A 25,661-nucleotide genomic window follows, 5' to 3' on the forward strand; every position below is an offset into this window, starting at 1 on the left:
AGAGCTTAGAATAAAGAATTAATGCTAAGGATTATGTGAGTCCAAAATACAGTGGCTAAAACAGAACTTGGTGAGCTTATTTTTATTTTTCTTTACAGTCATGATGAACAGAGATAATACAATCTTTTAGAAATTCTAAAGCTTTAAATCTTGTTCAGTAAATACCAGTACAGATAAATATAAAAGTAAAAAATTGTGTTGACATATCAATATTCTAGTGACCCTTTGTTTTTAAAATATGTTTTCTCAGAACTAGCGTTTTACCCTCTACTACTTCTACCTCTGGAAGAGAAGGGCAAATTGGGATGAAACGTATCAAGATGAGTTGAAGGGCATGAGAAGCTCCAGAGAAAAATCTGTCTTTTCTCTCCAGGAGAGCAATGTAGTATTTCAATCAATGTATGGCATGCAAGACTAAAGACTGCAACCTGTGCTTCCACTGTCCGTCTCATTAAACCTAAGCTGTCCTGATGCCCTTGCTCTGGGAAACGGAGAGCTGAGAAAGCCCTGAGCAAAGCAGCACAAGAGCTGCACCCAGGACAGTCCGTCCTTCTCCTTGCAGATGAGGCTCATGGGCTAGCACAAGGAGCATTCAGGCTACAAGGAACAAGGATGTCATGAAAGGAGGAGGAAAACGCTTCAGGAATTTCTATAGGGAACCAGTAGAAAAAAGAGGAAGGTTCCTCCTTCTGCACTTCAGGTGCCAGAGACAAAACTATTTATCTGCCCACAGAAACAAAATGCTGGCTAGGAAAAAAGGGGGGAACTGGAAGCCCCTGATGAAAAGACAGATACATGATTAGGAGAAGGAAAAAAAGGTGGATTGGATGTAAAGAATCACAGGGAGGTGGATTTCCTGGGGTATGAGATACAAAGGTTATTGTGAGGAAGAGGAAAAAAACCACTAGATTGGTTTCAGAGCAAAACATCCATAAACAAAGCAGGAGAGCTCATTCAAATCCTCTGAACTTTTGATGAGTGTTTCAAGAAAGCCTAATGAGTTGGAGCCCCCAGAAAGGAAATGGACCCCACAGAAAAGTGGGAGAGTATCTAATTCATTGATCTTGAGCAGGTTCAATTATGTGCAATGAGCCTTTCGGCATACTAGTTTCATGTGCTAGGGAGCTTTGGCCATTCTACCAAATGCGGGTATAACCAGTGAAGCTTAACTGATAGAAACTAAATACCAAGGAAACTTATATACCACCAAGATTAGATAGATTTTCAGGCGATATATTCTGGACATAAGCACTACAACAGAAATAATCAAATCCATTGGTAGTTCTAAATGATCCACTGGCAACGTAATAGATTCTGTGATTCTAGGTATCTCTCTGTTAACGTATCAACTCCAGTAGCACTGCGAAACTATTTAATATCATACAAACAAAAGACCGGTTTTAACCTTCATTGATTCTACCAACTTACATCAACGGCAATGTGATTTCATTCCTGTTTACTCTCTGCATTATATGACAGTGTATCATTCCACAAGTTTTATTTTAAGACATAAGGATGCTGCCAAATAAAAGGTAATATGAAAAATTTAAGAACTCCTTGACAGTTTGGGAGACTAATTTGCATTAAAGTAGGAAAAGAGAAGCATCACCTCAAATCTCAGCAACTTGGATAGTCTCTTCTAACAGAGAGCTTGTTTTTTATTTGATTTGGTGATTCTCATCGATTTTTTTCCTATAGAAATGACAGACTGTGGATGAAAAAAGGTACTGCATACAATGTTTGATACTATGAACTTCGACACTTGCAATTGTTTCCCAACTGAAATGCATTTCTTCCAGCTTTAACAAACCTTTCAATGTAGAAGTACAGAAGTTGAATATTCCGCCCTCCTCAAAGCTCAAATTCTTGGAGGCATTGTAAATCCTGTTCCACATAATGGTAGCAGACATCTGAATCAAAGAATTACACTTCATTTCAGTGCCATCATATAAAGGTGTCACATGAGGAAAGAAATAACGGGGCTACATTTACAGGTGGGGGTCCTTTGAATGCTGTGTTTAGAAGCATATTTGAGACACTGCATAATGGTGTCTGTCCTCCTTTATAAATCCTCCTATCAACCAATGGTTGGCGGACCAGAGCCAATTCATCCATCATACATATCAAATTAGATGGCATGGCAAGAAAAATGCTCTGGAAAATCTTAAAATGTCAGCACAGCAGTAGGAAAGTAGGGAGAGGACCAGATCCGAGTATCTAAAGTATTCCGCATACACTCCAGAAATCTATGCAGAGTTAGAGCCTGGCTACCACCCAGACAGAATTCTTTGGTGAATTTGATGACTTCTCTGGGGCACAAACCTCATCTTCCGAATTTCTGTAAAACACTACATCCCCTACAGTAAAGTGTGAAAAATTATGCTATTCTTCAGAAGAGAGATGTTTCTTTCTTCAGCAGTTACTTCTTATCTTCAGAAAATTCATTACATGCACACACACATATATTTCTGATACCATCCTAAAAAATGGTTTAATAAAGTTCTGCAGCCACAGGTATCTCAAGTAATTTTAAAAGCTATCAGGAAGGAGGTTCTTCACCAAAAACAGAAAATCCAAATTATGGCACACATTTTCTAGCACTTGCTAGAAAAAAATGGACATGTAGCTTTAACCACGGAGCTAAAATATTGTAAGATGGCAACTGCTTCCTTCAGAGTAAATACACAATTTCAGCTACACATGTAGGCAGTAACAAACCAATTAAATGAAAAATTTACATGGAAAATAAAAACTAGATGGATGGGGTGTTTCTTCTAGACAGCAACACAGGTTTGACAGAAAATCAGACTACAACTGGGAAATAATATTTACAGAAAAATGTTTCCTTTATCCCAAGAAGGATACACATTATTTCATGTCAACTGAAAAAGTTTACAGTAAACAGGTCTAAAGAAAAAAACGTGGCTTGAAATCCTCCAGGATAAATCTCTCTCTGATGAGGAATAATTCAAGTTCATTCAACTTTACACAGCGCATTCTTCACTGCAAAAACAACACAGAGAAAGAAGAGAAAAAAAAAAAAAAAAGAGAGAGAAAGAGAGTGCAGGAGGGAGAGAAGGGGGAAGGGAAGACAGAGGGTTTTCTTAATTCCAAACCACAATGTAATTCCAAATATAAATTAAATCAAAATAACAAAGCAAAGTTTTCCTTATTCTGCCAGCAGAGGTAGTTTCTTTCCTCCTTTACTTGTTATATCAGTATCATGAAAATGCTAAAACAGCAGCTGCTTTTCATAGGGTAGAAGTGAAATTAAGCAGGCTTGCTTGGCAGCTTAACTGCTGATGAGAAAAAAAATGCTTCGGTTCGTAAAAGATTTTGCTCTATGTCTTAGTGAATCAGCCTCATTCCAAATTTCACGAAGACCCTTGCTGGCACATAGCTGATAAGCAATCACTGCTTAATTTGTTTTTTTCCATAAATCTTTTTTTTTTTTTTTTTGTTATGGTACTTATGAGCATATGAGACTGCTAACTCATGCAATACTCACCTCAGTACTTAATACAAGCTAAAACCAAGCTAAAAGTATATTTTGATAGCGTAGTTTATTGCCAGAATAGAGATGTAGCCACAGCAGTCAAAGATACGTTAGCAGAAATGCTTCTGTCAATTGAAATTCAAATGGTAAAAAGATTATAGATACTGTTTTCATTCAGAAGGTATCTTCCCATATCTACATGCAAATCTATAATTATAAAAATCCATTTTTTGTATATGCAATATTTACAACATATATCTGCTTTCATATAGAGACTCCAGTTTCCATTTATTATACTTTAAACTGAAATGTGTCTTATTTAGCAGGAAATCAATTCTCGCCCTTAATTCCATCAGAGTATGAGTTGTCTGCCTAGAAAGCAATACATCAACTGTAAATTTATAGCTCAATATGGATACCAGCCCACAGCTAAAAATTTGCAGATCTATATAACCAAGCACATTAAACAGTCCTCCTGGGTAACGTATAACCAGAAGTAACTCTCATAATTCAGCACACACTATGGGAAGAGCTATTACGACCACGTCTGTTCACCTTTTTCGGTCCAATCCATTTTCAAAAGAAGCTGTGCATATTGTCAACATAATGAATGAAATCACAAGACTCCTCATAAATTTTAAACGTCCTAAGGGGTTTCTTCACCTTCATGTGAAATCTGAGCACTGTATGCTTAAACTGGTGTGGCTTTTTTTTTTTAAATTAAATTATGCATTTTGATGAATGTGTCCTTTTATTGGCTACATCAGCATTCTCTAAAATGCCTGAAAGTGAAAACATTCAGCAATATAGCTGTGTTTTCTTAGATTAGTCCTGTTTTACTGTATAATCCCTTCAAACTGCACTGGTTTTCATTACAGTAGAAGCTCTTCCCATATATCTTCCATCATGCCTTAGAGATTCTATTATTTATTTTAGTATGAAGAACACTATAAAAGAAAATATTTTTTGAAATGTACCATGAAATTCCTTAAGGAAGGGTTTTTTATGTCATTCTAAGAAAATAATCTCTGAATTCTAGTAATAGAGAAAGAGCATCACTTCATTGTAAACACAGGCTAAGAATACCACGTCTTCTCTACTGTCAAATGTAGTAACACAGAATATATTTTATTCTTTGTAAAGCAAATGTTCCCTGGAATAATCCTTTTATAGAGGACGCTTTGCTGGGTTATTTTTATAACTGAACTAGAAAGCAACCAAGTGAGTGCGTCAGTGTTGGTCAGAGTTTGGTATATTTAGTAGAACAAAATCTTTGTTCCCATTGTACAGCAGCCTTCAATATTGTCCTGACATGCTTTTATCAGTAAAAGGAAAATATTTGAGAGGCTGTGAATTTCTAAAGTTAAACCAGTAACTGTAAAAAAGGAACCCACTGTGTGATGAAAGTACAAAACCAGATTTACTTAAGTTTAAAGACTACCATTTTCTTCGCTACACCTTGCCTCTCTCCCCGAACCATAAGTGTTTCCACTAATTTTAAGACACAGCAGAAATGTATCACAGCAGGATTTTGTAAACAACAAATAAAAGTAGTAGATACATTACGAATCATTAGCATGAGAAATAAAAAAAGAGCAGCACAGATGTGGAGTTCTTTGAGTTTTTTGTTCTGTCATTTGGGAAAAAGTATTTTTTGTAAGATCGATAATAAACTTTGAATTTTGACAGCAGAATTTGAAACCATCATAAAAAAAGCACTACATAAAACCAATACATCTGGCTACAGGCATATTTCTCACTGTAATACAGCAGTGAAGTTTAATTTTGAAAGTATGTGAACCTTTCTCCTGCTTTCTTATTTTGCATAGATTTCACAATGACGGTCTTCACAAATGCAAGTTGGGAGTATAAAAAAGTCGCAGAAGTAACTAAAAATCAAATAAATATACCTCATCCTAAGAGCACCATCACTAAATAATCATGGATATGAAGAAAAATTATCATGACATCCATTTTCCTCTTCCAAAACTACTTCAAATACATCTTGACATCACTAAGATATAAATTCAATACTAGATGCAAACTACGTAGCTTGGAGCTAATGATAACGGAAGACACAATGTTAATGTCAGAACTCAGCGTCTGGTCTATGAATACCTTCCTACAGTACATAAAGCGCAGAAACTGGAGATCATCTCATTTCTCATTGAGTATCTCTCTCGTGGAGTATTTCTCATTTTACTACAATATCTAAGCAAAGGAAGGTGAAGTACAAGCAAGAAATACACACTCTTCACAAAACTGGCAACTTCTTACGTTTGAGAAAAGTGAATCTGGGGAGATTCTTCAATTCTAACCAATGCTCTCAACGACTGTGCTCAGACTCCAGTACATCCCAACCTGAATTCTACATAAAGAGCTACTGAGCTATGCAACACTGGCACAATTTTCAGGTAAATCTGAAATCCAAATTTGAAACCTAATACTTGGATGCATGGATTTGTGATATTCCCTGGATGAAGAACAAAAAATACTTGTAATTTTTGCAGTTTATTGGCACAGTAAGTTTTAGAGAGAGGTAACGTTTAGCAGTTTATGGATTGGCTGTCCATGAATTTGTTTAGTTTTAAAAAGATGCTGGACAGATTCAGGGACTATATTAATGGAAAGAAGCATATCCAACGATCGTCAGTGCTGAGGAACTACAAGGGGAATTCACCATAGACAGAGAAACCACATGACACTTACCACCTCCTTTTGCCAGTTTTGGAAACAGATGCTGGAGTAAATGTTTTCTTTGTCAGAGATTTCCATCCAATCTTTTCCATCCAATCTAAGTAGCCTTAGGTTTCATTTCACTTATAGCCTCCACATCCCAGTTTCTGACCATCTTATTTTTGCAATTGCTGTGCCAGAAAATTAATTTACAAATCTGTGCTTCAAAAGATCTCCCAGCTACCCTTCTACCAGAGCCCTCACCGAACAACTTTATTTTGAGATTTACTTTGGCTCACAATAAGTTGGGGCTAGGCCAGCTTTCACGTATTTGTTCCTAGTTGAAGGTACTGATCCTTTTAAACCTTCCATGCTTAACAAGAACCAGAATTATTTTGTGTTTTAAAAGCTTTATGAATTTTTACTTTAATTTTATTATCTCATTCTAGTACATAATAAAATGAAACACAAACTACAAAGTTTTTTCTACATGATAAATGCTATTTCTTGGTAACGTTATTCTTTCAAGTAAAATCTGTTTCAGGTTGTTTTTAAGATGCATACAACACAATGTCCTTACAACCATTTACCATATTTAATGGAACACATGCCTTATATAACACTGATATCTCCATAAATTCATATTAGTAATTTCATTAAGATTTTTCAACTGTCTTGCATCAATTGGCATTCAATTTATCATTCCTTGTGCTCACTTTACAGGTCTATACTGCACTTTCCAATAGCCTATCCTATTTAAATGTCAGAAAGCTTTAGCTTAAAAATCTCAGAGATTATTATTGCTTGTTATTTTCAGTAAAGCTTACAACTAAGAAAGATTTATAATACAGCGCTTAGTAGAGTTACAACCAGGCTGGGGGGACAGGTAGCCTGAGAAAGGACAGGAACAGTAAGAAACCAGGAAAGAAGAAATTAAAAGGCATTATCTGCTCTGACAGATTCAGAGAAAATTGATTATCCTAATAACTTCACTCACTTCTGAAACTGTTCCACACACCATGTTAAATGCAGGTATCAATAAATGAACTAAGGGTCTGAAGTTCCCATTTTATTCAATACCATCAATGGAGCCTGGATTTTGATGTCCCACTTCTCATTTGTCCGTTTGAGCAGAGCTGAATCTCCCTCTGTTACACTAATGCACCCAGTGTTAATGCAGTATACTATTATTCAAAGATGGAGTTTGGGATTGTACACTGGCTGAAGTCCCTGTATGAAACACTGTACACTGTTTCAAAGTGCAAGAACCTAAACAATAATTATTTAGCTAAATATTGAAATGAAAATATTATTCCAATTTATCACCTGTGTGAGAACTTCAGCATTCTATTTTAAACCCTCGTCATAAAATACTGCTTGAAAATCCTCTTAGATCAATGTGGTGAGAATCTAATTAAATCAAGTTACTGAACTGTATCCATAAACAGTGGTTTTAATTCTGTCAACTTAGTATCACTAATGCCATCCATAAATTTTGTCATGTTTACAAAGAAACCATGAAAAAGTCAGCGTTTCACTACATAATAAGTTATGCTCTCTTGTGTGACTTTAATGGGCACTGTTAGGATAACAGCAGCCAGCCAATTTAAAATTTTCAGGCTTCATTTTGTCAGCATCTGTGATCCAAGGGGTCATTCATTAAATTATGACCTTCTTCTCTTCTGTGTGGTTTAAGAGAGAGTAAGGAAAGAAGGAAAAAAAGAAAATAAAGAAAATATTGATGTAAATACAAGAACAGTATGGAAGACCCCCAATATTATTTAATTACCTGCAAGTCTAACTCATTAACAGATGCTTTATCACAACAGGATGAAAATTTGACTGTAACATTGAAGACCCTTGTTGGTCAGCTATTACAATCTCACAAAAGGAGGCTCCAAGAAACATACAGTGAAGAGTAAGAGACGTGACCCTGAAATTTAAGATATAACATAAAAAATATTTCTTCTGAGCATAAGAAAATTGCATGCAAATAATCCTTAAAATTGTATGGTGAAACAAATTCAAATAATTTCATTACTATTTGGTCACGTAGTTTAGGGACAGCAGTGTAAAACTCATATAGAAATATGTTTTTTAATCTGAATTAAAATCCACAGCATTTATATGGCCCACCATTTAAAACAAAATGTCTAAGGATAATTGATAAAAACTAATTTCTGGAAGTGCTCATTTTTCTCCATTGACTACTGAGAAAATCTGGTGAGTAGGCTTGATTTATGACATCTAACTATTAAAACAATAGAGATAATTGGAGTAAGTTTAACGCAGAAAACCCCCTTGAGGCAACAAAGAAATCTAAGTGGAGTTTCTTGAATAATGATGCTCTTGTCCAAAGTCAGCATCCTTAGGCATGACAAAATATAAATAAAAATAAAATAATAGTCTAGAGGCTTCATCCTTAAGGCTTCATTAGAGACTCTTCAAATGAAAAAAAAAAAAAACCAACCTACCAAACAAACAAAAAGCCCAAGTCAATAGATGCTATGAAGAGAGGAAATAGATTTGCTTGCTGGACAAACTTTAACAGATGAACTACTCTGTTGCAAGCACTGAAGAAGTAAAGTATTAATATAACCTGTTTGTTTAAGGAAGTCTGCAATGACAAAATAAAATAAAAAAAAAAAAAACCAAACCCAAAACAGAAGTAAAATGAAGACGTCTCAACTCCTTCTCTACAATCTCTACTGAATAGAGACTCTACCAAAATGCAGCTAGGATCAACAAAAACAGAACAATCTCACGAGGTGTCAATAATATAACTTTGTTCTCCATCACAGGCCCATTCTCAGGTTCCTTGTTTTCTCTCTGATGTTTCTGCATGTGTTTATTAGGACTGCTTGAAAGTGGCAGGATTGACTTCACAAGATTTACATGCTTAAAGGGAGTGGGGGTTGAGAAGCAGTTCATTGCCCAGAAGCACACCATCTGTGGCTTGGGTAGGACCTTGGATGCAGACGCAATCTAAGCGCCTAAACCATTAAGTGGAGACAAACCTAAATATGTTTTTCTTCAGCATCCCTCTATATAAATCTCATAACCACATTAGCTGCAGTGCTATAAATCCCCCTCAGCTTATTAGTATCCTCCTGAATATAACAATCCATACACAGCCAGAAAACAACTTTGGAAAGAGATCTCATTTGCCTGTAAATACACAAGTCAGAATGCTGTGGGTTGTTTTAAACAGGCCCCAAATTGAAAAAACCTTCACTTCACGTATATTTCCTATTCATCACTAAGACACTGAATAATCCTCCTATCCGACTAGAAGCTTACCATTTTATGGAGAGGACCTTCAGCTGATGTACACACACTCTATACAATCTGATGAGCGGGGATTTTGTTTTCAAATAGGATCTAGGATAGATTCTAGAATAGTCATTCTAGGATCTAAAAATTTTGTTTACAACATAGACCATAAACAGATCTATAAACAAACAAGTTAAAAGACAGTAAATATCACTTTTTAACTTCTGATTTTTTTTAATAAACTGTAAAATAAATACATTTAACATTTTCCCTTTTACTATTTTTTAAGTCTTATGATTTTCTGAACTGGTTTAAAATATATATTGGATTTGGACCCTAAGGAGAAAAAGTTGAAAGTAATCTTCTGGGCTGTGGGTTGGAAGAGCAAGAAGGGGATTACAGTCTCTCTTCTTACAGGCAATATGAACCTCACACGCTCTAAGGAATTACAACAACAGGGATTCCGAATCCTTTCATAGTCTGGGTTCTCAGCAGCACCAACCATTGCTTTTGTTTCAAGTCACCCAGGGAAAGAAGAAAACGACTGACTTTCATGAAGAGCAAACACATTTAATAACTTTTGCAATGGGTGTGAGTGATATGTTGCAGTCATTCTGCTACTGCATGCCAACTGTTTCAAAGTATGACCTCTGTGTGTCCATAATTAATATTTCCCAAATGGATTATGTGATCTGAAATTAGTCTACAAATATTACACATGCATAATAAGCATTATTAAATTATTATGCAAGCCTCTTATTTGCCAGCATGTGTATCATAGATATATTTTTTTTTAATGATAACCTCACCAATTTCCATCCATTAATAATTTTACTATTACAGTTCACGAATTCCTAGTGTGGCTAATTTTCTTTCTAAGTTAATGATCATTTTGAATATCAGCTATTCACACTAGTCTATGTTTGTTCACCTTTTGTACTTGAATGAAACTTCCATAGCAATTTCAAAAATCGGTTTATTCTTAGAAAGCACGTGGGAGACCTATCAGAAATATACGAATACAGGAATCATAAACCTATTCTGTTCAAAATGCATGTTAAAAAAAAGGTTCTTCATGAGATAACGTTAAAAATTGTATGACTTTTTTCTTCATGTAGATGAAGCTCATGACAAAAGCAGTATAGATGTGTTTTATTTGTTCACTTTGTCAACTGCAAGTACGAGACAAAGAAAAATAGGAAAGTGTTTACTGAGCCCATTCCAGTATCAGTCACATTACTATTAATGTATCCTAAAGCAGAAGTATAACTGGTAGATTAGAGATACTGAAAATGGATTATTTCTAGCCTGAAGTAATGCTCAGTGCTAACAAGACCAAATGCTCTGTACATTTTGGCTGAACACCAGGGGCTGACACAGGTTTGCTAGCCCTGCCACGACCATTTAGAGAGTGTACTTGTTGCTGCAATGTAAAACCTCCTGAGCTTTAACAAACAGTACACAGCTGCACACAGGAATTGAAACAAGCCCACACAGTAGAGCTAAATGTAGTTGCTAGCAGAAATTTCTAGAATAGCCCAGGAGGGCTTTTACAAATCAGGACATGAAAAGTCCCTTCAAATTTAAATTTCCCTCAGCGGTTAACTGCTGCTGCATTAGCAAATCTTGTGAACTGAAAAACCCTGCTGAGCTGCCTTGCATATACTTATAACACCAGCGAAATCCTAAACACAACTGTTTGAGTCCTTGATAACTATTTTCAAATGTGTTGATTCATTCACATACAGACTAGAAAGATCTAAAGATCTATTATGTTGCACCTGATCACTAACCACAGGTAAAAGCTGATTAAAACATAAACACACACACAAAACACCTGTTAAATGTTCTAAAGGAGAAAAGTGGAAACTATTTAGAATTAGACAGCTGGAGTAACAGTGGCAGACTTTAGAAAAGTGTGAGACAACAGCTCTTAAGCTGCAGACCACAGTCCTCCAGTTCTAAGATAACACAACACAGAATCAACTATCACGCTGTCTAAATACTTACATAAACCTCAACCTACTTTATGCATTCACATACTCTGTAATCTCTTCAGCATCAGTCACGGCCACGGGATTACAAATGAGAATTTACCACTAGAATTGGGAAACCAGCTACTCAGACTCTATCAAAGATGACCACTGAGATATTGCCTTAAAAAGGATAAATTAAAGAGGAAATAAAGAGGAGGAAACGTGCTATATGAACGTGCTCAGCTGTTTCAATTATCAAAACTAAGAAGCATCTAGACAAAGTTTCAGATATTGCGATGCACTTCTTTTTTGCTAAATTTGGGTTCAGACATTCAGAGGTCCTTTGTTTTGCTAAACCAGGTTTAACTTAATGTTTGCTAACACATTTTCACAACATCATAAATTTCTCCCAGTAAAGATTCATCCTAACATCACACCTTCTCATCACTGTCAGTTTTAAAATGTATGGAACAAAGTACCCTCTCTCTCAAGGTAGCAGTAGTAGTGCAGTTCTGCTGATGCGCAAAAAGCACTGTCTGACCACAGGAGAACATAACGTTTCATGCAGTAAGGGCGACAAGCGCTAAGTCAACTTATTTAAAAAAAATCTAGCTAACATTCAATATTACAGTCCAGATATCATGGGATAATGTAAAGGTAAAACATTATCTTAGAAAAATCACAGGAGGCCCATGAAAGATTATTGTTCTTACAAATTTCTGGCTTTGCAAGGTATTTTAAACATGTTACAATAAACACGTCAACTATACCAACAACCCCCTTCAACTCTCAAAAGGTGTGCATGCTGTTGCCATGGAGCAGTGGTTATACTGACGCAGAACAATCTACGTTCTTCACAAGTTTTACAAAGAAATCACAGCTCACAGTGAGGAAAATGTAGTTAACAACAAAGTTAGCATTTCACGTTCTGTGGAAGCTGTTCCTATTTAAATCAGAGATCTGAAACCATCTCATCATAAGCTGTCTGGAACAATGAAGCTAAGACACTAATTCTGTCTCGTGGATTCAGCTAAGCTATTATCAATTAAGGATACGGAATATAATTTGTAATTAAGTTTTCCCCTTTAATGTTAAACAGATAAGCCTTTGAAATCAAGGAAAGTGCAAATGAATACAAATCTGCTGTAGGAAAAAATACTACTGTCAGTGTCCTATAGGACTGTGGAACACACTGTGCGTGATCACGCATTTAAATATCTTCCAACAGTATCTCTTTACTAAGGTCAAACTCAGCACCAGTTTAAAAATAGACTGTTCTAAGGGCGAAGGGGATCTTATGCAGACGCAAACATCACAGCAGGCCTTCTGGGTGTACAGGATGCTATTATCTTTTGCTTGCTGACAATATACTTCCCTTTATATGGCAAGACCACACTTCTCTCATTACAGTTGCCCTAGTTCTCGAAACATCAAAGTTATTGTTCTGAGAATGCAACTAATTTGTCCCTTAAAGCAAAGACATAAACCAACACATAACACATGAAATACACTCACTAGGTATCTCTCTTTTGCTTTAAGATACACGCTATTAATTACCAAAACCCTAAATGGCATTATGCTATGGATCTCGGTTTTAAGTGAACTATAAAGTTTTACTTCTACCTTTTTCCCTAGCCCAAGTTTCTATTTATATACTACATTTTTACATTTCACAAAGGTGAAATTCATGAAAGGTGCATTTCATGAAAGAAGATACCTATGCTACCACGGAAAATCTGAGCAGAGTGACTAGAGAGTAGCAGGCTAGATTGTTCTGCTCCACATTGCCAGAGGAGACAGGTCAAGTTCAAATCAATTTAAGTTATATTTACGAAATAAATAAAAAGATTCTTGTAGATTCTTCCTACATCAAGCCACTAAATTACAGCCGTGACACTAAAATTTATTGGTAACCCCTCTCTTTGCTTTCAGTTTTCTATCACATTAAATTTTTTGCCTTCATTTTAGGTGTCTTTTATACTACATTCCTGACACATTTCTCTGATTTACAGTCAAAATGTTGACTCTGTCCCTTATGAATTAATCTGGTCAGACTTAATTGAAAATTTAACAAGTGAGCAAACAATTACTTGTGTACTTTTCCAGGCTTCTCTTCTCACTTGGGAACTGCTCTCCACATACATTTGCAAAGCAGTTCCCTTTTACTATAGTATGTTAAATATGACCCAACGTTCAGCCATCTGCATTCAGGCTGCCACCCACCCCACTGATTGTTTCACCATACGCATCTGCCTGAATCTCCTCATTGTTTCTCCTGTAGAGAATTCACTATCTAGTTATAAAACCCAAATGCAATCTTACCATTCTCTGTACATTCAGCTATTAACACAACAGTCTTCCAGACTGGGTCTTTCAGAATCCGCTAGAAGACAAATATCACAACCACATCTACACAATAAGAGGCTTTTAGAAACTCCACTTTGTCGTGGTTTGACTATAAAGTAAATTAAAAACATCATAATGCATGTTGTAAACACTAACTGGTAATGTTGACGACTAGTTTTGAAAGGGTATAGCAATTATGTCTCATATCTTAAAAGTTCCATTGCTGAAATTTCATTTGATGTGGACAAACAGAATAACTCAGGTTGGAAGGGACCTCTGGGAGTCATCTACTTCAACTGCTGGCCAAAACAGATGCAACTTCAAAGGTAGATCAGGGTGCTCAGGCTTCTGCTAGTCAAGTTTTAAATACCTCAAAGGATGGAGGTTTCACAGTCTCTCTGGCTAATGACTTAGCCATTCTTATTGTGCATTTTTTTCCCCCCTATATCTGGTCAGAATGCCCCTTGCTGCAATTGTGATGATTGTCTCTCGTCCCTTTGCTGCACACCTCTGAGAAGAGTTTGACTCCATTTCTCTGTAGCTAATCTACAGACAGACAGCTGACAACAGCAGTAAGGTCCTCTCTCAGCTGAACAAATATATAAGCATGTATTTAAAGATAAATTCTGTCCAAGTGAACTTTCCAGGAGCAGCTGATTGCACATAAAAAACTAATGTTACATTCATGAATACAGCCTAACATAATTTCCCTAGAAAATACAGTGATGATAAGGTTAATTATAATTTTAAACCTGATAATTTGCCATTCCCTTGTTTTTGCCTTTGCTAACAGGATGAAAAAACAGAAAACAAGGCCAAGACTCTGCTTATTACATGCAAAAATATTCATGTCCACAATATACTCAGCACGGGTCAAGACCCATGGTTTTTCTTCCAACTTCACCAATTAGATTGGAAATAAATATTTTTGATGTGTAAGCAGAATACACTTTGTCAGCATATGTATAGTTCATTGAAAGATTCCTAGAAGTAACATTCTGCAGTTAATATTTATGGTTGCTCATAATACAACTGACTAAACTGGCTTAGGGGAAGTTATTACTACAAGATATGAAGTCAGCTGTGGCAGTATTTAAACTACAATTTGTCCAAGAACACACTGTATGAAATACCCCATATAATAAAATATCACCTCAGTATTTCGCAGACTGTACACAAAACAAAAGCAGCCTAATTGCACAAAATGCTAAAATGTATTTAGGTATCTTTTTGCGTACTCAAAAACTATAGAACAACCGATTTCATTTGTTTAATTGCATATGTCCAGGACTTCAGAAAAATAAAATAAAAGTTATCAGCCTTCATGGCTTCAGAAAAATTACTGCATTCTAGGTTTCAAGCATTGCTGAATCATATTACAACATCCTACATACATTTTTGTGTTAAAGCTTTCATACTATTGCAGGTAATAGAACTTAGCATTTGAATATGCAAGCCTTGATGTTAAGGAACGGTATATCTTTGAAAGAGAATGGTTTCATATGAAGAAGAAAGAGTAAGCTGATCTGCAGAGTTGGTCTACAAAAATGACTTTTCTTTACTCCCTCTCTTTTTAAGTATAGAACAACTTCTTCAGAATAGAAGTTGATACAGCAGCTTTAGAGCCAAAATGTGTATTACTCTGGAATCATTCACAATTCAAGTAAAGCAGTATGAAAGATAAGATCTTAATCTAGTGAGAACTTTATCTTAAACTGAATCTAGTATTTCATCAGTTCAGCACTCTGAATTTCATCAGTTCAGTGGAACCTAAGTTTAAGTACTTTGATACATATCTTCTTTAGAAATCATGGTTGGTGCATTGGCTTCCCCATAAGTCCTTTACCTTCAAGGGAAGGAAATGACTTTCAGCAAACTATCAGTTTGCTTTCAGTTTAACAATCCTCTAAAGCTTCAAGCTATCCTATCTGTTCAGCAGATGGAGTACACATTCAAAAATTATGATCCATCTATACTTACCATAATCAAAAATATACTTGATATTTTTGTGCAAGGATATGAATACCCATGACTTTTTTTATCCTATACCATCACAGATGCTCAGTCTGAATTTACTTAAGAAGGATGTGTCTAATCTGAGTACCCTATAGAGAATGAGCTTTGAAATTCCTCGTTAATTGCTGAAACAATCGTATTTCCTGCCTCCTCCAGCAATGAGATTGTGTAGACTATTTCACTGACTTGTAAAATGTTTCCTAGCTCTAGGTACCTACAAGTAATGCCAGACATAAATAACCAGTAATTACTTCTCAGCAGTTGGAAATGTACTGAGAAAAAATATATCAAATATTTCGCTATCAGAGTTGTCAATTTTCTTAAGGTTAAAGAAAAAAGGTTTAAGAAAAATATGCTTTTACCTTTCTGTACATACATCGCAGCAGGCATTTATATCACCAGATTCTGCTGAAAGCAAAGCAAGTTCCTAGCATCTAAATTATAAATATTTCAAAAGGTAAAAGTGACATTTTTCTAAACTAAGGCAGGTTTCAAGCTCCTTTGCTCAACATGACCTTCGCAGGGCAGTCAGCCATCCCAGTGTAAGGCAGGGAGTTACAGGATCGCAGAGAGCTTTCCAGCCAATCAAACCACAGCTGTAATCTCTGCAATATTTCAAGCAGCTGCCCACTTAGACCCAGGATCTCCAACATACTATGACTGCCCATCATCAAGAACAGTAGGGAAACCTATTCTATGCTGTTCTCTTTTCTATTGAACAGAGGCAGGTAAAAGTCATTTTGTTTGTTAAAATGGGTTTTTCCCCCCCTTTTCCTCTTCATAGGCCTGATCACTAAAAAGTGAAGTAAAAATAAATTAATCAAATGAATAAATAAATCAATTTTGGTTTGAGATTGAAAATTTCTGTTAACAGTACTCCTTCAGCAGAACACAGGTCCTCCTTATGGATTAATTAGCGGCTAACACCTTATCTAATCACCTTACAACAGAACCTAGTTTTCCTCCCATCTTTCTTGCTTTTCAAAGAATCAGACATATATATGTCTGGATGAAACTTCAAATGGAACTTGTTTTTATTATTCACATCCTAAATTGGCTGAGTTGCAACATAACCATAACTTGCAGTTATTCCTGTGTAAATACAGATGGGCCACGAAGAAAAATACTTAAGGAGTACTGATCAGTAGATGATCCTGTATAAACCAGCTTTAATCTTGATGCTATTGAATTGGTACTGAGATTGGTAGGACACAATTTCCCTCCACTTTCACTAGAATGTGTCTTAGTGAAATTTTATGCTATTTATCTCAGCAGTAAATTCATTCAAATATCACAGACTGTGCATCTGAGTTTAATTATTTTTGTCAAGTCCCCCAATGCTGTATTTTAAATGAAGAGCAAAGGCTACATGCAGAAGGAAAAAAAAAACAAACCAACAAAAAAAAAAAACCCAAAACAAAATCCCAAAAACAACAGCAAAAGACACAGTAACAGCCTTTTATAGTTTTTTCCAAGTCGCACCCTTCAGCCACTATAAGACAAATACCTCAAATGAGAACTGATGGAATTATCTTATGAACAGTCATTAAGATTAAACTATGTTTTAACTAGTAGGAATTCACATTTTAAACAGAATTTCTGACAACCACACTGATGTCCATAAATTTATCCAAGGGATGCTAACTAGAATAAAAAATAAAATGATTCAGTTAATGGTCTTCTGTTATTAAATCTCAACATCTGCAAAATTACTGATCTTATAGCAAGGTTCCAGATCCACTTATATCCTATCAAGTACCTGATGTAGATTTAATAATTTTATCTGACATACGTTGAGCAATGTTCCAGACCCACTTATATCCTATCAACTACCTGATGTAGACTTAATAATTTTATCTGACATATATTGCTGTGATAGAATGACAATTTCTTCTTTTTTAATTACCAGTTTATGTTAGCTTAATGTATATAAGCTTAATGTTTTCTTCTGTCCGATTAGCTTAACTCGGTAATCAATTAAGTGGTTCTTAGTAAACCTGCAATGTAGTATTCTAATGGATACTCTAATAAATATGCAACAAGCAACAATTTCTTTCTTAATTCAATAGCATGGTACTTAATTCAATAACAAGGCTGATAAAACCAAAATCAACCAGAATATGAAGTTCTCACTGGCAATGCTTACAACAATACAGTACTCTTCCCGATCAGCTAACACTTCTTTCACAAATGGCCTAGGCCATCTGACTTCCACGTAATGAACTTTTTAGAAAAGAAAATATATTTATTTTTAATTCTCCAAATTACAATTTGATGACTAAAGGGTCTGTAAGTCATAACAGTCATATATGTTACTTTTCAGCCTAAAGATTCTAGACAGACTCTCTCCAGTCATGATTCTTGCAAACAAATCTTGTACACTTCCTATTCGTATCCACAGACTTTAAATTAAATACCCATAACTTTAACTACAACAACTTCTTTCCTCCACAACTGCTCAGTTTCCACAACATTACAATAATTGCTCACTTAAACCCAACCAGAGCACTTCATAATATAACCAGGGATGATGTACGGTATCTAAAAACTTCCCTTAGAAAATGGATTTTACTTACTTTGTAAGTACAAGATGCAAGTCTTTCTTTCATCAACAGTATTAACACACTCCTACCAAATCTACTCTAAGAATAGATTGTAACAAAGATAATAAAAGTAGAACTAAATATTTGATTTTTATCAGGAAAAGACACGAGGGCTTTTTTTTCCCCAGCTAAAAGAACAGAATAGGAAAAGATTTTCTGAGGTCACTGAGGCACAGAAAGTAAAGTGATTATTTAGCTTCTATGTCAGCACAACCTCCTTTGCAGTGTTCTACCTGCCAGAAGACAGATGACTTGGTACAGGGACCTAAGTACAAACAAAAATAGAATAGAAATTGGAAGACTTAAGAAGGTCAGGCAGAGGAATTCGTAAAACGTTGTACAGTACTTCAGTCAGAAAGAAGCTTTCTTAAAATATCTATTCATGTTACATCTATCAGAATTTAGTAGGAAGTCTTTTCATAATCACAACTACTGATTCAAATTCAAGGCAGTTCCTTCAATAAGTACCTTCTTACTGATTTTTATTTTACTAGGCTAGTCATCTTAATGAAATTCCAATTAGTGATGTTTTATGAATAGTATGTATTCACTTCGCACCACGTGAGAACTCTTGCTTCCATCAACTGAACAAGACCACATTCCTTCAAAATTTGGATTATTCAGTTTTGTGTGAATAGGCTGAAACTTGTTGAACCATCACATAAAATCATCACAGCAACTATCTTCCAATTCTCATTTCTGAACAGGTATCAGTGAGGGATACAGCAGCAGAGACAACCTCACGTGCAGTACTTTGATTCTTCCTCCAGAGTGTTGATCTACACTGGATTTTTCAGAGCTCAAAACATGTAACCTTACAGAAAAATACTTAGCAGTTACCAAAAGTAAGGGAGTTTGCTGCAAGGCCTGAACATAACCTTATAGTCAGAGGAAGCAGTGACAGAAGCTACTTAATATCTTTCATCAGGGTAGAAGATAGGAAGTAAGCTTTTTTTTTTTGTAATGTCAAGGAATTTTCTATGTAAAAAGTTGTTTTTGTACTTAAAGCAATTATCCTTTTATATAAGAACTCACAAGAAGCTGACAAAATATACAACATTTATTTCTTTATTATTATAGCTGACCTTTAAAAACATGTTTTTAAATATACTGCCCTTTTTCATTTAGCTATTATAGTTGAAAACTTTAGAAGAGTGTTACCATTCAGAATGTACAGAACAAACAGCATTAGTTCTCAGTCTTTTTCCAGATTACATTAGCATAGCTATTTTTATTAAATGCATAAGCACACATTCTAAATTAGTAAAGGAGGGACACCTGGCAACCTACCCAGCAAGTAGGTTCCTGCTCTCAGTCACACCTTAGAGAAGGTTTTCTCTCTGTTAGAGAAGTAACATAAACTCCAAATGCTAAAATCAGTATCTGTGAATATTTACAGCCTTGCAATTTCATCATTCAAAATTTAACAACCCTATATATACTACAGTCACTGCTAACTCCTTTGTTAAAACCCTATTAAACAAGTAAAGAACAAGACTAGGTCCAAACTTTTATTGATCTTAAAAAACCCCACATTTTAAATGTTTGAATTAGTACTGTTGTGTCTTCATTTCAAAAGCTTACTTAAATTTTGTTATCTAGATAAAATTCTACATACACAGCATACATATGCTGATTTTTGCGATCTTCTACAGGTTGTAACAACTTTTTTCTATATTAGGACAGGAATTTTGTAATAAAAAGAAGGCAAGATTTTACATTCAGGATATAGGGTTTTCAGTAGAGACAACCAAAATGAATTCTAGACCTATAAATCACTCTTTGGCAACACCTTTTTACAACACCACTTACATTTGTACACAGTAGAAATCAAATTACGTATAGGTAAGCTGGCAAAAATGTCCATTAATACACAACAGAAGAGCACTATCTCGATTAGTACCAGGAAGTACAGTTGCAGCATGTATTCCTAAGGACCCGCATGAGCTGTACAGCCCACACTGTGATGCTACAATGTTGTTGGCATTCAAACTTTACAGAGTAAAACCAGCTGGGAGAAGTCTACGCATCCGATAACTCATTCTGCAATATCTGATGAAGTTCTACGTAACTGTTGGGATATACCTCAGCAGAGCTCTGATCAAGGTCCACCTGGCAAAAATAGGCATTCATTTATCTTTTAAAGATGATCTCCTGTGCCACATGACTACATTCTCTCTTTGAAGATAAATAAATGCATTTCCAAACCAAAGAAAATAACACACTTCTTCTTTGCATCTGTTTCAGAGATGCAAAGGTAGCATTCTGGAACACAGAATGATGGAAATTATTTAATTTATTGAAAAAATATTCCTGTTTTGATTTTTAATTTATTAAGTCCCAGTAATATAGCAGTATCTAAATTAAGCACTCAAGCAAGTGATCAAATTAAGGATGATATTAATTTCCCTTAGTTCTGAACCAACTTAAAATTGTGAGTTCCAAAGCTGTGAGATGTAACATTGAGCTCTCTTAATTCTGGTATCAACAAGGAAGAGTTTAAGCCAAAAGGAAAAACATTACTTTAAAACATCTTCTAAAACGCTGAGGTAAGATTTAACTATTTGTAAAACACTAAACTGTGAGTAAACAAATCATTCTTTGCTACCAACTTATTGGCTCCACTGTTTTTATCTGACTCTGATTTTATACTTTTAAGGGTTAATGCCATCCTAAATATTATGTCTAAAGCCAGGTATATGCACATGTGTGCACAGACAGTGGCTGATTTCACAGCTGTGGTTGTGATGCATAGTTACATCCACATCAGATGCAGAGACAGGGATAACAGAGACACAGCACATGTTTCCATGAACTTGCAGTCTACATTTAATACCTTAACCAGCCACAACCACCACGAAGTACTTGGGTGCTCAGTTTTTACCAAAGTCAGCAAATAACAAAAATGTATGTTCATCAAGAACTACAGTGGATCAGAGAAGAAAAACTTTTGGATCTGCGAGCAGTATCGCACACGTAATCACAGGCTGGGTGATCTCTCTTTGGGCGTCCAGGGCCACCAAGATTAACTCATCTCTTTGCTCCAAGGTTTGGCTGGCAGCCATCTACTTCCACAGGACTTTGCCAGTTGGGATCTCAACAATCCCTTTTAAGAGTTGTGATAGAAACAGCACCCACCCAGAGTGACACAGTATTTCTGATGGTATGAAGAAAGCAAAGAGCTTGGATGGCCCTGGTCAAGCTGCCATGAAGGAATATTTGACCTCAGCTCGTTCTGCAAAAGACCATGCTCCCACAACCTCATAGTTATTTTCTGCTATGACTTGGCAACGAGGAGACAGCAGGAAAATGTTAAGCAGCCAAGCAGGATATGAAAGGAAAGACGGTTTACATACCCATCTGCCTATCTCAGTCACACCAACACTTTCTCATCTGAATTTCTAACAGGAACAGAAAAAGCAGCAGCTGATGGGAGACCGGCCTTCCCTGTTCATGCCTCGCCTAAATCAGCCATATCCTCTGAAGGCCACCAAGTAAAATTCATACATATACATACATAGGTTGTCTATTCACAAGTGAGTTATAGAAATCATAGGTAAAGAACTGAAATGAAAATGATAAAAATACTAACCTGTTTACACAATGAAAGTCTCATGTACCAGAACTTAAGTCTCAAACAACTCACATGGGTACAAAATTACATCCAGATACTGTACCCTGCAAGTCTTTACAACACAACTAAAAACTTCACATTACAATAAGCTGGTAGGCCAAAGCTGCTTCTAACAGACCCCTATCATGAAGTACTTAACAACTTAAAAGTTTTTACTGATACATAAAATATCCTTCACTATTTTCATATCAGAACTATTCAATAGATTATTTTTACATTGTTTAACTTCCTTTGTATTGTTGTTAAAGTGTTTTTTTAATTCTCTAGTCTGATTATTCAGAGTACTTTCCTGAAGATTAAGAAAAAGCTCAGTACAGTGCCTAAATACAATGTGACTTCTTCCATGTGGGTGTACATAAGCTCCACCAATAATAGGCAAAATTTTCAATACATATGAAAAAACCCACAGCATCTAAAATATTAGTTATCATGCCCAAAGATATAGCAGAGTGAAAGCAATCAATGCAGATGGCTCAGATGGTACCACAAACCTTCAAGAAGTATAATAAGAATGAAACTATTCATTCTGTTTTCTGATCAGACAACATGCTCATCTTCTGTTCAGTCTATTAATTACTAATCAGTTACATTCACTGTTCTAAACAATCACCAGAGCATGACTTGGACAGAGAGATGCACACGTAGGCAGAATCAAATTTTACAAGGAGTCATTAAGTGACCTGAAATTGGAGACCTTTTGCAATATTAGGTGTTGGAAACATGAATAAATTCATATTTGTAGCTAGACCATTTACAGAAAATCTTACATGCCAGACAATAAGACACACCATAAAGTGTAGTTTGCTTTAAGAGCTGGTAATGAAAATTGTCATATAAATTACCACTACAGTGAAGAGGTAGGCAAAAAAATGGGACAATCAGAAGAGATATACAACAAAAAGGAAGACAGACAATATAGCTTCCAAAGAGAGTTCTGTTATAATCTACATATTGTGCATTTCACTTACAAAACTAAAACCTTAAGCTTCAACTATCCAAGCATGTACGATGAGTATGTATTATATCATTGCGTCAGTTACGCACACTTTGACATTCCATTTCTATTATTACATTAAGGCTGAAATGGAGTTTCTGTCCTCTCTTAGTCTTGCATATTTTCAACAGCGAAACACTGCCACCTTTTGGCTTGATACATAGACCTCCCCATAATAATTTGAAAAATTATTTTTTTGTTTTGTTACATTTGTCCTTTATGGAGATAGCTGAATTCTTGTGATCTTATTTAAAATTTTATTCAGTAGCCAGATTTCTCCAGGGGGAAAAAAAAAAGTTAGTATTAATTGGTAAAGAAACACTATTTTTCTCACAAATATGAGTGTACAGCCAAACAACTCAAAAAGTATACTCCATTAAGCCACATAATGTTTTATCTATTTTCTCTCTTCATCTCACAGCGCTTTTTTCTTGGCAGTTTTGGTACACATTTATACTGTAATATCTTTATATTTATACTGTAATATCTTACATTCCTTTCAAGTAAAATCTTGGTAATGCATTCTTCAAACATCTGAATTTTGAAAACTGTTTATAGGAATGACAATAATGCATTATTAAAAAATTCATGTTCCTTGTTCATATATCTACTTAGTATTGTACATTAAATATTAAATACTGATGGTTCAACATTTATATAAACATGTATTGAAATAGATGTGAAATTACTTACACCAATGATACAATGTCCCCACGTTGTACATCATAATTTCGAATGCTCCAGTGGTTTAAGAGCACTACATCAGATGCTTGTCTTCCCCCAGGATTCAAAGAAGGCTGAGAAAGGGGGGAAAAAATAGCTTTAGATCTACATTTCCTCTGTGAATCTTCCACCTAACTCTCATTCCATCAACAGGTGCAATCCATTAAAAGCAGTAAAAATGTACCCATTGAAGAAACTGTTGTACCCACCCACAACCTGTTGCATTCTGGGAAATATATGTCTTTATTAAATGCCATGTTAAATGTCATTCTTTTATGACAAAGTGTAGTTCGCATCTTTCAATGCACTACCGCATGCAAATTAAATTACACATACTTATGACAAGTCTGATGAAAAGAAGTGATTGCCTTTACTGCATATCATTTAATATTAAAACCAAAGGAGAACCAAGAACACTAAGCCCCAGAAAAAGCAAACTTTTTGCAGGCATCTTACTGCTTACACAAGCATAATGCACTAAAAATTAAATAGGTACTTGTAACAATACTAATTCTCACCTTTTGCAAAGGGAAAAAACAAACCCTACACCTACAGCATACGCTGACGCTGCCAGTAAATGTGAGCCTTCTGTAACAGGATACGAAGAAGCATGAACTCTCAGAGAACCATACAGTGAAATGAGGCTGTTCACTAACATCAACATTAAAATAACCAAGTAATTAATTAGTACAGAGTATCAGGAGGTACATAGAACTGTACACAATTCTTTTGTGTGACAGGGTACAAAACCAGGGTACCTGGTCAATGCTGGCTCTGAGTTAACCCATCAGAAAGGGCAGAGGAAGGAAGTAGCCCATCACAGTACTGTCTTCGTTGATTTTTACAGGGGTTATTTCAATACAAATACTCCTTGTATTAAGACAGAAAGTATTTAAGAGTAATCCAGGCTAAAAACTATGCTCCTAAACCAAGACGGATACTTAGTATTTATTCGTAACTTCAAAAGCGATTTAAAAGTGCTGATTTCTTTTTACTACAGTTTCCTCATTCATCTTTTCTTTTCTAACCAAACCAGTTGATAAAGACCTCTCTCACATAGTATCTGTGAAAAATTAGCTTTTCCAAGGGCAACGAGAAAGAACGTGCTGGGGTCTTGACTAGGTGTAATTCCCATGAACAGCAAGGAATATAATAGATCAAAAGACTAAATATGTCAGGGTGGGGGGAGGGAAATGTCGCAATATGTTTAGTCAAACAGCAAATGAGGCTAGTTACATTTTGAGCTGTGGACTATAAGGGCAAATTTCTAGCCAAGTAAGTCTGCAGATCAAAGCAAATCACCTTAATATCCACTGAGATATGGTCCAAGTCTAAACTATAAATATATTAACACCCATTGCTATTTTATCTACTAGAGTATACGCATTGCAAGAGCCAGATAAATGAAAACCATAACTTAAGTAGAAGATATTTGATAATATTTTTTTTTAATCAGGATATTCCAGAACGATTGTCCACCTTCTTGGCCTCTTCCATCAAATAAAAGTATCTTTACAAACAAATTATTTACATACAAGTTCACAAACAATTCACAGTCATACTCATTTTACCAAATGCAGGTACATATGGGCCACAACCTAAAAATTATACTAAATATAAGGCAAAGAGGCCAATTTTACAAAGCAGGAATCATATAAATGGCATATTCTTACAAAGTAAACTGCTTGGTACTCAAAAAGATCTACCTTAAAGGGCCAAAAGAGAAAGTCAAAACAAATGGAAATTTTAAACCCATTGTTCCAAAAGGTAATGTATTGCATAGCTGATACTTAGAAAAGATTTACATGAGTGTTCACAAACTTTTCCTCTCAACTAAATCTACATCAACTTAATCTTACAGAGAAATACACCAGGTAGCTACAGTATACCCTAGTTGCATTATCCCAGTTGACTCCTACTGTTT

At 35.5% G+C, this 25,661-nt stretch overlaps 1 protein-coding gene across 7 annotated transcripts in view; it reads right to left on the minus strand.

Moving 5' to 3' along the window:
• The window catches only part of IMMP2L (inner mitochondrial membrane peptidase subunit 2), a 498,017-nt gene that overhangs the window by 454,524 nt on the left and 17,832 nt on the right, over positions 1-25,661 (minus strand). For all 7 annotated transcript variants that reach the window (XM_063323177.1, XM_063323174.1, XM_063323175.1 and 4 more), the window contains exon 3: positions 23,708-23,811. In XM_063323177.1, coding sequence (XP_063179247.1) covers positions 23,708-23,811 — 104 coding nt within the window. The remainder of the gene's footprint in view (positions 1-23,707; positions 23,812-25,661) is intronic.

Source organism: Chroicocephalus ridibundus, chromosome 1 (genome assembly GCF_963924245.1).
Source record: "Chroicocephalus ridibundus chromosome 1, bChrRid1.1, whole genome shotgun sequence".
Lineage (NCBI taxonomy): Eukaryota > Metazoa > Chordata > Aves > Charadriiformes > Laridae > Chroicocephalus > Chroicocephalus ridibundus.